This window comes from Amblyraja radiata, chromosome 19 (assembly GCF_010909765.2).
Source record: "Amblyraja radiata isolate CabotCenter1 chromosome 19, sAmbRad1.1.pri, whole genome shotgun sequence".
NCBI classification, from domain to species: domain Eukaryota; kingdom Metazoa; phylum Chordata; class Chondrichthyes; order Rajiformes; family Rajidae; genus Amblyraja; species Amblyraja radiata.
The window spans coordinates 389505-402853 of NC_045974.1; the positions used below are offsets into that span (position 1 = coordinate 389505).

The 13349-nt window shown below is 45.4% G+C and overlaps 1 protein-coding gene across 3 annotated transcripts in view; it reads left to right on the forward strand.

The window, feature by feature from the left end:
• Positions 1 to 13349, forward strand: part of dock4 (dedicator of cytokinesis 4) — a 259437-nt gene that overhangs the window by 85509 nt on the left and 160579 nt on the right. For all 3 annotated transcript variants that reach the window (XM_033037391.1, XM_033037392.1, XM_033037393.1), the window contains exon 7: positions 3476 to 3560. In XM_033037391.1, coding sequence (XP_032893282.1) covers positions 3476 to 3560 — 85 coding nt within the window. The remainder of the gene's footprint in view (positions 1 to 3475; positions 3561 to 13349) is intronic.

Below are 13349 nucleotides of genomic sequence, written 5' to 3' on the forward strand. Positions count from 1 at the left end.
TTTATTGTCACGTGTACCGAGGTACAGTGAAAAGCTTTTATAGCGTGCTATCCAGTCAGTGGAAAGACTATGCATGATTACAAATGAGCCGTCCACAGATACATGATAAAGGGAATAATGTGGATAATGTTTAGTGCAGATAAAGCCAGTAAAGTCCGATCAAGGATAGTTCGAAGGTCTCTAATCGGGTAGATAGTAGTAGTTCAGAATTGTTCTCTAGTTGTGGTAGTTGCATGATAATAGCTGGGAAGAAACTGTCCCTGAATCTGAAGGTGTGCGTTTTCACACTCCTGTACTTCTGGCCTGAGGGGGGAGGAGGGAGTGACCGGGCTGAGACTGGTCCTTGATTATGCTGCTGGCCTTGCCGAGGCAGCGTGAGGTGTAGGTGGAGCCCATCGAAGGGAGATAGACACAAAAAGCTGGAGTAAATCAGCGGGACAGGCAGCATCTCTGGAGAGAAGGAATGGGTGATGTTTCGGGTCGAGACCCTTCTCTACAGGAATTGGCATTTGAATGTGATATCCCGATGGTTATCCTTGCACTGACTGGTGATGGAACACTGCACCTTTCATTACTCTACCTCTTGACAATAGACAGTAGGTGCAGGAGCAGTCCATTCGGCTCTTCGAGCCAGCACCGCCATTCACTGTGATCATGGCTGATCATTGACAATCAGTACCCCGTTCCTGCCTTCTTCCCATATCCCCTGACTCCGCTATCTTTAAGAGCTCTATATAACTCTCTCTTTAAAGCATCCAGAGAATTGGCCTCCACTGCCTTCTGAGGCAGAGAATTCCACAGATGCACAACCCTCTGTGTGAAAAAGTTTTCCTCATCTCTGTTCTAAATTGCTTACCCCTTATTCTTAAGCTGTGGCCCCTGGTTCTGCACTCCCCCAACATCGGGAACATGTTTCCTGCCTCTAGCGTGTCCAAACCCTTAATAATCTTATATGTTTCAATAAGATCCCCTGTCATCCTTCTAAACTCCAGAGTATACTAGCCCAGCCGCTCCATTCTATCAACATATGACAGTCCCGCCATCCTGGGAATTAACCTTGTGAACCAACGCTGCATTCCCTCAATAGCAAGAATCAGCAGACAGAGCAATTCCAGCATCTGTATTACACCACAAAGCTTTCTTTACATCGTTATTTAGAATGTTTTTCAAGAGTGTGCTGAATGCTTGCCATGGAAATTTCCTGACACGACACGCCTGTCCATTTCCCTCCACAGATGCTGCCTGACCTGCTACAGATTCCAGCATCTGCAGTCTCTTCTGCCTCCATTGCCCTGCATCATGTTGCCAATTCAATGTAGTGACTTCTTAAACCAAGTGTTTTTTTGTTTTCGGGACTGTTAATTTTTGCTGTTTTTGGTCACGTTACTTTCCTGAGGTGATCTGCATGTGGTCTCATAGAAGCGGGTATTCACTGTACAGATAGAGGTAATAGAATTGTAAATATCTGGGCCAGTGAATCCAAAACTAATCCCACTTGTCTCAGACCATCTCAAAGGTCTTGTAACTGAAAACATTAAATCTGCGATTCCATTAAATGAAAGTGGCGTCTATTTCAGCTATTCCCCCTGGAAAATCATTTGGTGCTACCTCCTCCTTTATTTTTAGTCACCAATTCAAGTCAATAACTTTTTTATATCAATCCACCCTGAAGTAATACCTGTGCTCACTAACAAATCCCTTAATTATCCTGAAAACCTCCATGACATGTATTTCAGTCCTGGAAACACTGGCCTCTCTTCACACCCCTGCTTTCATCTTCATGTCCAGATATATTTCTGAAATGTTTGGCTTGTTACCTGTGGAGGACTTTCAGAAATTTAAATATAGAGTAGCTTTTGATTTGAAACTTTCATCCCCATAAATGAATGGCCTGAGACTGCCAACAATATTTGTATTTGTAACTTGGCCTCGTTTCAAGGGATGGCAGTGTGAATATAGATTCCAATCCCGCAGTTAATGAAGAAAGGAAGATTGCTAAATGACCCTTATGCCAGTTCACCAAATTATTTGACTCACTCGGTGATTGGTGAAATAAACGTTGCATTGAAACACTCGGCTTGAACATGCTGCACAATCACGTCATTAATACCTGTACATCTGTCTCACAAACCATGGCTAAACTTTGTTTCAACGCTGAATTCTGTCAGAAAACACTGCATGTTCTATTGCAATATTGCCAGTTTACAACTGCAAAATCAGATTTGTTGGTTGTAAAGTTTGATTTCCACTTTAGTTGTGATGTAGCCATTGATCTGACATTTGTTCTGTGCCGCGTCTGATCCATGCTGTGGTTCTCAGTGGCCCAAAGTGGCTGTTACATTGAACTTAGTGCTTCATCACTGTACTTTTAAATGTTAGGGCTGTGGGCCAGAGCATCTGTTCTCTCCTAATTTTAAAGGGTTGTGGAATTGCCAAGGCCGTGCATCAGGCCATCTGGGCGTAATTGAAAAGCAACCACACATCAAACTGGCATCAGCTCGTCCAAACTGCCATGCAATGCCATGAAATGCTCCCTTCACCCCAGTTTAGTGGAAGAGTTTTGTGATGAAGTCTAACACCCCTGTAGTTCATTCTGAGTTACATCTACACAGCAACAGAGTCCTGTCAGTTCAGAATTCCCAGCAATGCTACATTCATCTTCAGGATCAGCAGCTTGTACACTCCAGTCATTTTTATTTGCAGTGAATTCCAATCTTTGAGGAGTTGTAATCTCCATTTATACATTGAGAAAGCTTTCACAAACTCTGTTTCCTCACGGTGTCAATGCCCTTGGGATGAACCTGACTGTCCACAGTTTCAACATCTTACTTATTGCTGACTTTAGATTCTCCCACTGACACATGTAGTCTTTGTTGAAATACCTATTGCTGCACAATGGGTTGTATTGTCAGAGGTTACACAGGTGAAAATCTGTCTGCCTTCTGCCCACTTTGGCCCCTCAGCTGATGAAACATTCACTGAACCTTCTCTTAATTCCAGAATAATTTGTCCCAATCCTGTGTTTCCAGCACTCCCATCCTCTACTTTCTCCAACCTTATGCTTGTTCAGAGCTGCACCTTGACCTGAACTCGTTTCATCTCCCACACTAATGTTTTTTTGCTTTACATTAGTTCCCAGCAAAGCTTCAGTTATAAACTATCCAACAACCTCTCTAGATTCCTGTGCATAGTCGCTCCGCATCCACTCTATCCCTACAACTTTACATGTCGCCAAAATCTGCCGCGATGCTCTCATTTCTACAGTTATAGAGTAAGGTATTCATGTTCGCTACTCAACAGCAAACTATTACAGTCTGAAGAAAGGTCACAACCCGAAACATCACCTATCCATGTTCTCCACAGATGCTGCCTGACCCGCTGAGTTACTCCAGCACTCTGTGTCCTTTTGTGTAAACCAGCGTCTGCAGTTCCTTGATGCACAGCGATCTGTGACATGTGGTTTTGTTCCCTGCAGGCAGCTGGGTCTGGATTTGGTTCCAAGGAAAGAGTTCAGTATGGTCGATCCGGAAGAAATCAGCGTGACAGAGCTGTACAGACTGGTGAGCATTTCTTTGTAAATGTATATTTATTGTTCTCTAACGCAAGCATCTCTGATTGCAGCAAAAGGGTGTGCAGAGATTTTGCAAATCTTGTACCTTTCCTTATTTTTCTGAGGTCTTCATGTTATCAAAGTTTGAAGTGTGAACCAGCCTCCAGTCATAAGATCATAAGTGATAGGAGCAGAATTAGGCCATTTGGCCCATCGTCCACCCTGCCATTCAATCATGGCTGATCATCTCTCTCTCTCTCCTAACCCAATTTTCCTGCCTTTTCCCCAAAACCTCTGACACCCGTACTAATCAAGAATCTTTCTATCTCTATCTTAAAAATATCCACTGATTTGGCCTCCACAGTCTTCTGTGGCAAAAACTCCACAGATTCACCACCCTCTGACTAAAAAAAGGTCCTCCTCCTGACCTCTAGTCCTAGACTCTCCCACCAGTGGAACCATCCTCTCCACATCAACTCTATCCAAGCCTATCACTATTCTGTAAGTTTCAATGAGGTCCCCCTCATCCTCTTCCTTCTAAACTCCAGCGAGTACAGGCCCAGTGCCGACAAACGCCTATCATAGGTTAACCTACTCATTTTTGGGAATCATTCTTGTAAACCTCCTTTGCACCCTCTCCAGAACCAGCACATCCTTCCTCAGATATGGTGGCAATACTCCGGTCTGTGACCATCTCTTTGTTTCTCTGCTTTGAGGAAGAGAGAGGAATGTTGCTGGGAGGCCATTGAAGGGATGGCTTCTAGATTTCTTGTAGCCATTTCCTGTGGGGGCCAAATCTATGTATTTTTAAAGCGGAAATTGATTAACAAGGGCGTCAGGGGTTATGGGGATAAGTCAGGAGAATGGGGTTGAGAAGGGAAGATAGATCAGCCATGATTGAATGGTGGAATAGACTTGAAGGGCCAAATGGTCCAATTCTGCTCCTATGACTTCAGTATTCACTTTATTGTCATTTCACTGAGTACTTGCATACACAGAAGAAACAAAAAAATGTTTCTCATCAGTTTTGTCATCAGTGCAATGAATAAAAACACAAATAAATACTTACAAGTTAAAAATTATCATCTCTAAAATAGAACTAAAACAGAACTAAAACAGACAGTCAGACAGAACAATCGATCCCTAACATAGGAACAATTTAAAGTGCTGTTCAGTGGCTTCACCTTGACAGGCAACTAGCACTCAAGGTGTTATGGGGGTGGGGGGGGGGGGGGGGGGGGTAAGATGTGGGTGTGTGTGTGTATGGGGAGGGGACACAGTCCGTTAACCATTTTTATTGCTTGTGGGAAGAAGCTGTTTAGCATCCTGCTGGTTCTGCAGCTGATACTCCTGTACCTCTTCCCAGATGGCAGGAGGGAGGAGATGTTAGTTGGAGGGGTGGTAAGGATCCTTAATGTTGGAGATGGCTCTGCGGATGCGGCGCTTCTGGTAGATCTCCAACAGGAAAGGGAGGGGGGGCACCAATGATCCTGCTGGCTATCTTCACTATCCTGTTTAGCTGTCTTTGTTTGTAGGCCTTGCAGCTCCCAAACCAGGAAGTGATGCCGTAGGTCAGTATGCTTTCAATGGTGCCCCTGTAGAAGGTGGTAAGGTGAACAGTAGGGAGACCTGCTTGTCTGAGTCTCCGGAGTGGGTGGAGCCGCTGCTGAGCTCTTTTGATGACTGCTGTGGTGTTGGTCGTTGAGGTCAGGTCGTCCGCTAGGTGAACACCCAGGAACTTCACACTGCTGACCCTCTCCACAGCAGCACCGTCAATATGCAGCGGTGTTTGCCAGGCGTCCTGAAATCAATCACCATCTCCTTCGTCTTGTCCACGTTGAGGGTGAGGTTGTGAGATCTACACCACTCTGTAAGCAGCTCCACCTCCATCCTGTATGCTGACTCATTATCACTGATGAGACCCACCACTGTTGTGTCGTCAGCGAACTTGATGATGCAATTGTTGCTGAGTCTGGCAGTGCAGTCATGAGCAAAGATCTTATAGCGAAGCAAGATGGGTTACTCTCATGCAAACGTGTAGTACGCTCATGGGCGGATTCATGGGTGATTATATGACTCATTTTAGAAACCAGCCCCCGCCATCTTGTTCCGCCATCTTGCTTCCGGCCAAAGATTGGATCCGCAGCGGGGAGAGGGAGTGCGCGGTCCGGGGCAGCGGGGAGAGGGAGTGTGGGGCCGGGGGTAGCGGGAGAGGGAGTGCGCGGCCCAGGGCAGCGGGAGAGGGAGTGTGGGGGGAGAGGGAGTGTGGGCAGCGGGGAGAGGGGCATAGGAGGGGGGAGACATTGTAGTGAGGGGGCAGGCAAGGGAGTCCGCGGGGGGGGGGGGGGGGGAGGATAAGGCCTAGTGTGTGGTGTGTGAAGTTGCGGGGAGGTTTACAATGTTTCTATTTACAATGTTTCTTATTTAATGTCCCTTGTCTAGTCTGAAATAAAGTTCATTATTGGATCAGAAGAAATATAATTGTGTGTGTTATATGATTATATACATTTATATAATTTTCATGTATGTGTGTTTATAAACATTGTTTAACAAGAATTAACAGAATTATGAACTAACAGAATTATGAATCTAACCCTATATCACACACAAAAACTTCCCCCGCAATGTCAATTACCCTGCGAGTCGGGTCGGTTCCGGTTACTACAAAATCAACTCAAACACTGAGTTGAGCCATTTAAAAAGAAATGATTTAAAAAACATTAAAAAAGACAATTACCAGAGTCAAATTGTATTCTTGACAAGAAGTATGAACTGACAGAATTATGAATCTAACCCACATAAACTGTTGCCCCGCAACATTGATTACAATGCGGGTCAGGTAGGCTCAGGTTACTAAAATGGGCGGGGGAAAATGCCCAGGATCCCCTCCATAGCGTACTACATGTCAGCCCATTGCATTTCGCAGGAGTAGCCTATCTTGCTCCGCTATAAGATCTTTGGTCATGAGTAAGCAGACTGAACAGCAGGGGGCTTAGGACAGCCTTGTGGTGAGCCAGTGCTCACTGCAATGGTTCTTGATATACAGACCCTGACTGTCTGCTGCTGCTGTGTCAAAAAGTTAGGAACCCAGTTGCAGGTGCCAGTGCCCACCTTCAACAGCTTCAGCTTTTCCACCAGCTGCTGTGGAATGATTGTGTTAAAAGCTGAACTGAAATCTATGAAGAGGATTCTGGCGTGGGTGTTCTTCTGCTCTAGGTGTGACAGCACGAGGTGGAGTGTAGTGGAGACTGCGTCCTCTGTGGACCGGTTGGTTCTGAAAGCGAACTGTAGTGGGTCTAGGTCGGCAGGGAGACAGTTTTTGATGTGCTGCATGACCAGCCGCTCAAAACACTTCATTAATATGGGTGTGAGAGCCACTGGGTGGAAGTCATTGAGACAGGCTGGGCAGGGTTTCTTCGGGACGGGAACGATGATGGCACTTTTGAGGCAGTTGGGCACGACTGCCTGGCTGAGTGAGATGTTAAAAATCTTTCAGTTGCTCTGCGCAGTCCTTTAAATCGCGTCCAGGGATGTTATCTGCCCTGCAGCTTTGGGTGGATTGACGCTGGCTGGAGAGCTGGAGTGACTGGTCGCTGGACGATGGCAGGAGTGCTTGTGTCTGAGTAGTGTTTTTAGCCTCAAAACGTGCATAAAAATTGTTTAGTTCATCTGGTAGAGAGAGGTCATTTTGGCATATCCGTGGGGGGGGTTGTAGTCAGTGATGATATGAAACCCCTGCCACATGTGACGTGTGTCTTTGACATTTGTGAAGTGGCTGTTTAGTTTTTGTACATACCGCATCTTCGCTTTCCTGATCCCCGGGACAGATTTCTCCGTGCCAATTTGTATGCTGCGTTGTCCCCAGATTTAAATGCAGCATTCCGGACTCTCAGCAGAGAACAAACTTCCCCAGTTAGCCAAGGTTTCTGATTGGCGCGCCTCTTGATGGTTTTGACCACAGTCACATCATCAATGCATTAATTAATGTAGCCAATTACAGACTCTGTATATTCCTGAAGGTCAATGCCACTGTCACATGTTGCTGTCTCTCTGAAAATGACCACTGTCTGTTTTCAAAACAGTCTTGCAGTGCTGTGGTAGCTCCCTGTGGCCATATTCTGACTCCTCTGGCCATTGGCCTGTCCTGTTTCACCCTGGGTCTGTATGCTGGTGTGAGCATAACCGCCAGGTAGTCAGAGTTGCCGATATGGGAGAGGGGGGCTGCTCTATATGAATCTTTGATGTTTGTGTACACCAGGTCTAGTGTGTTCTTTCCCCTGGTTGCAATATTCACATGCTGGTAGAATTCAGGCAGAACAGATGTTAGACTTGCCTGGTTGAAATCCCCAGCTGTCATGAAGAAAGCATTGGGATGTCCCTCTGCTGCTCACTGATGTTGTTGTAGAGTTCTGTCATAGCATCCTTCACGTCCGCGCTCGGTGGTACATAGACGGCCGTTATGAAGACTGCCGTCAGCTCCCTCGGTAAGTAGAAGGGTCGGCATTTCAGTCATTGTAGGGTGAGCAGTAGGTGGAAACCACCACGGCATCCCGACACCACAATCTGTTGATGCACACAGCCAGACCGCCTCCCCTTGACTTACCGGCTAGCGAAGCTACTCTGTCAGCTCTGTATAGCGTTAGCCCATCCAGCTGGATCGCAGCGTCCGTGATGTTCTGGTTCAGTCAGGTCTCCGTGAAAACGTAGACACAGCAGTTCCTCACGCTACGTTGAGAAGCTCTCCACACTCTAATGTAATCCATCTTGTTGTCGAGGGAGCGGACATTTGCCTACATAAGTGTAGGCACTGCTGGTTTGTATGGATCAGCGACTAGCCTAGCGTAGACTCCTCCGCGCTTCCCCCGCTTGCCCCACTTCCACATCCTGTCACACTGCTTACGATGATTCCTCACCAGTGTTGCTCCAGGTGCAGTCGCGGCCTTCCTTGGGCCTATTATACAGCGTAGAAGTCCAAACTCGCCCAGTACGCTCAGCAAGTGTTTGTCGTAACAAGAAACTTTGTCCAACAGAAACTGTCGCTCATACTGTTGCACATACATACACTTTCCTTCCACACACTTTGCAATCACACCACTCGCTCCAATAACACACAAAAGCACTGCATTTACACTGAGAGAGGCCGCCACAAATGTCGGTCGCGCCGCCATCTTAGACATGAACTTGTGAAACAATTGGACTAGTTCACCTCGCGCCCTTGGTAAAAGTATGTGACTGCAGTCCATGCCATGCTCCCTGGCAGATGTTGAGCCTTGTACCCTCAAATGTAAACCTGAATCTGTCATGTGGGAACAAAGACATACAATTTATGATTTGGATTTTAGTTTAGTTTATTGTCACTTGTACCGAGGTACAGTGAAAAGCTTTTGTTGCGTGATAACCAGTCAGCAGATAGACAATACATGATTGGATTACAATTGAGCTATTTACAATGCACTGACACTTAATAATAAGGGAATAACGATTTGTGCAAGATTTGTGCTCAAAGAGAGTGCGAGGGGCACCAATGAGGTCGACAGTAGTTCAGAACTGCTCTCTTTGTGTGATTTGTGAGGTGGTTTTCTCCAACTAGGATATAAAGCTTTATTTCTGTTTAACTGTTTTTAGATATATCCTTTGTCTCTGCAGCTTTCAATTTTGCGACTTAGTTTGGGAATGGCACGGCCTGCTTCTGTGCTGTAACCTTCTATGTTCTTGGATTAATAGCTTGCTGTTTCAACATTTCTGAAATGATGAACGATTCCATTATTTTATCATGTTGATATTTGTAATCTGGCATTAAATCATTCATTTAAAGAGCCTTGGTGTGTTGGGTTTGGCCCATGTTACAAAACCACGCAAACTCTGATCAACTGGTGGATTGATTAGTTTAGCCAGGTGTTCCTAACTTGCTCAAATTGTTAATTTAGAAGCAGCCCACTGCAGTTTGTTTTTGATTGTCGTGTACTTTGTTTTGTTTTGCAGGATTGCTAGTCTAATTTTATTGAGTCCCATTTACATAATCACCAGATGAACAGAATATGAAGTGTTGTTTAACGTGGAGTGTTATTTAGACTGAGTGTCACCCTCTCTCAGGTCTCTTCTAATGGTTATGTTTCTGCTCCTGACCAACACGACAAATAGACTATTGTAGTGGAGCCTCTCACTATTGTATTTGGCAATTAACATAATATTTATAGTATAGTATTTATTTTTCTGGAATTTAATTTAATTTTTTTTCTTGAAATTATTATACTTCCTGAAATCACTGATGCAGGCTGACACATAATACAGAGAATCACTCAATCCCAACATTAACCTAAACATGCTTCTTGGAAAGTCCAATTGGGAGGCATCTCAGTGGTGCAGCGGTAGAGTTGCTGCCTCACAGCGCCAGGGACCCAGGTTCAATCCTGACTACGGGCCTGTACTCGCTGGAGTTTAGAAGAATAGGGGGGGGGGGGGGGCCTCATTGAAACATACAGAATAGTGAAAGGCTTGGATAGAGTGGATGTGGAGAGGTTTTTTCCACTAGTGGGAGTGTCTAGGACTAGAGGTCATAGCCTCAGAATTAAAGGACAATAGTTATTTTAGGAAGGAGATGAGGAGGAATTTATTTTGTCCCTGGCGAATCAGTTGAATTAATTGCCACAGAAGGCTGTAGAGGTCAAGTCAGTGGATATTTTTAAGGCAAAGATAGATACATTCTTGATTAGTACTGGTGTCAGAGGTTATGGGGAGAAGGCAAGATAATGGGAGGGAGAGATGATTGAATCAGCCATGATTGAATAGTGGAGTAGACTTTGATGGGCCGAATGGCCTAATTCTGCTCCTATCACTTATGAATTTATGATCTACTGGTGCTATCTGAACGGAGTTTCTACGTTCTCCCTGTGACCGTGAGGTTCTCTCCAGGTGGTCTGGTTTCCTCCTGCATACCAAAGACGTATAGATTTGTGGGTTCTGTAAATTCTCCCTAGATTGTAGGGTAGAAGTGATATAGGGATGATCGCTGGTTGATGCAGACTCAGTGGGCCAAAGGGCCTGTTTCTATGCTGCATCTCTAAACTAAACGTGTCAATCTTGTAGTCTGTGTAAGAGTGTGTTGCACGTTCTCTCCTTTAAATCTCCAGCATTGCTTATTTCTGTCTTTGCAACGCTCTGCTTCTGTCCACACCTCACGCCCACAACTGACAAATCAGGTGTTTGAGTTTACAAATTTCTTGCACATTCTCCATTAACATTCAAATGATTCCTTCATGTAAGACAACTACTCATCCTAATCTTATGGCCGGTTTCATTTTCCATCTTCTATTTCGTTAAACCCAAAGCAACACGATCCTCAGCTTCATTTGCTAAAGGGCCTGTCCCACTAACGCGACTTTTCAGTGACTGTCTTTGACCTTCAAGCTCGAGGGCACTCGACTGAAAAACCTCGAGCTGGATCGACCGTCAGCGATAAAACCGCGAGCCGGATCGACCATCTGCGCACGCACACACACAGACACACACACAGACACACACACACACACACACAGACACACACACACAGACGCACACACACAGACACACACACACAGACGCACACACACAGACGCACACACAGACGCACACACACAGACGCGCACACACAGACGCACACGCACACACAGACGCACACACACAGACACACACACAGACACACACACAGACACACACGCACGAACACAGACGCACGCGCACGAACACAGACACACACGCACGAACACATCGCAAAGGCGGGGCCCAGGGAAAGCGGGGGAAATTCACACCCGCGATGAACAGGAAGGTAAAAGATGGCTGGCACAGTTACGGCAAGTCCTTTAGAGAGTGTGGTGAGGGGGGGAGAGAAGGGGGGAGATGGGGGGGAAAGAGGGGGGGGGGGGGGAAGAAGGAGTGGAGATACTTTTAAGAAGCCAGACAACATAATAAACTTTAGCGGGCATTTTACATTACCGGTCGGTTTTCCTTGGTTCTGAAAACTCCAATGAACCAATTAAAATGCCCGGTCAGCAAAGGAGATTGTCTACGGCTACCTCGACTGCCTAGCGACCCCACTCCACTGGACTACGAGTTCAAAAGAACCATGCCGACCAATTTTTACTTGCGGAAATTTTTTCAGCATGCTGAAAATTCTCCTCGACCAAACTGAGGCCGCGAGTATTTGGGAACTTCCATCGAGCTAGAAGGAGAGTTCCAGTGACCTCTTAGGACCTCCTAGGACCACGTGTCGACCATGCTAATCTGAGGAAAGACATTCTTGCCATAGAGGGAGTACAGAGAAGGTTCACCAGACTGATTCCTGGAATGTCAGGACTTTCATATGAAGAAAGACTGGATAGACTCGGCTTGTACTCGCTAGAATTTAGAAGATTGAAGGGGGATCTTATAGAAACTTACAAAATTATTAAGGGGTTGGACAGGCTAGATGCAGGAAGATTGTTCCCGATGTTGGGGAAGTCCAGAACAAGGGGTCACAGTTTAAGGATAAGGGGGAAGTCTTTTAGGACTGAGATGAGAAAAACATTTTTCACACAGAAAGTGGTGAATCTGTGGAATTCTCTGCCACAGAAGGTAGTTGAGGCCAGTTCATTGGCTATATTTAAGAGGGAGTTAGATGTGGCCCTTGTGGCTAAAGGGATCAGGGGGTATGGAGAGAAGGCAGGTACGGGATATTGAGTTGGATGATCAGCTATGATCATATTGAATGGCGGTGCAGGCTCGGAGGGCCGAATGGCCTACTCCTGCACCTATTTTCTATGTTTCTATGCTGCGAGTTTGAGTGAGGCGCAAACTCTTCTAAACTCGCAAATTAGGTCGCCGCAGTGGGACAGGCCCTTAACTCCTGGTGTTGTTCATCTGGGGTCCCAGAGGCAACCTGCTTGTTCTCTGAAGCCTCTCGTGCCTCACTATCTTTACCCTGTCTCAGAGGCACAGATTGCAGCCGCATTGTATTACACATACAAACTATTGTCATTGTGAAACTTGATAGAAGCTACTGGTTTTGTGGATTGGTTTATCTGTACGTAAACAGTTAAATCTGTGTCAAGATTGAGCTGGATGAGTGTAGTGTATCACAAGATGGTTCTTGTTGGCTTTTGTGCATTGTTGTCTTGAGCTGTGAAAGGCTTATAGACCGGGATGGGCCATAAATCTCAGGTAAAAGAGTACTGAGATCTACATAATGTTTGGGACAAAAACCCATCATTTATTTATTTGCCTCTGTACTCCACAATTTTAGATTTGTAATAGAAAAAAAATCATATGTGGTTAAAGTGCACATTGTCAGATTTTAATAAAGGCCATTTTTATACATTTTGGTTTCACCATGTATAAATTACAGCAGTGTTTATACATAGTCCCCACCATTTCAGGGCACCATAATGTTTGGGACACAGCAATGTCATGTCAATGAAAGTAGTCATGTTTAGTATTTTGTTACATATCCTTTGCATGCAATGACTGTTTGAAGTCTGTGATTCATGGACATCACCAGTTGCTGGGTGTCTTCTCTGGTGATGCTCTGCCAGGCCTGTATTGCAGCCATCTTTAGCTTATGCTTGTTTTGGGGGCTAGTCCCGTTCAGTTTTCTCTTCAGCATATAAAAGGTATGCTCAATTGGGTTCAGATCGGGTGATTGACTTGACCACTCAAGAATTGACCTTTTTTAGCTTTAAATAAACTCCTTTGTTGCTTTAGCAGTATGTTTGGGACAATTGTCCTACTGTAGAATGAACCGTCGGCCAATGAGTTTTGAGGCATTTTTGTTTGAACTTGAGCAAAT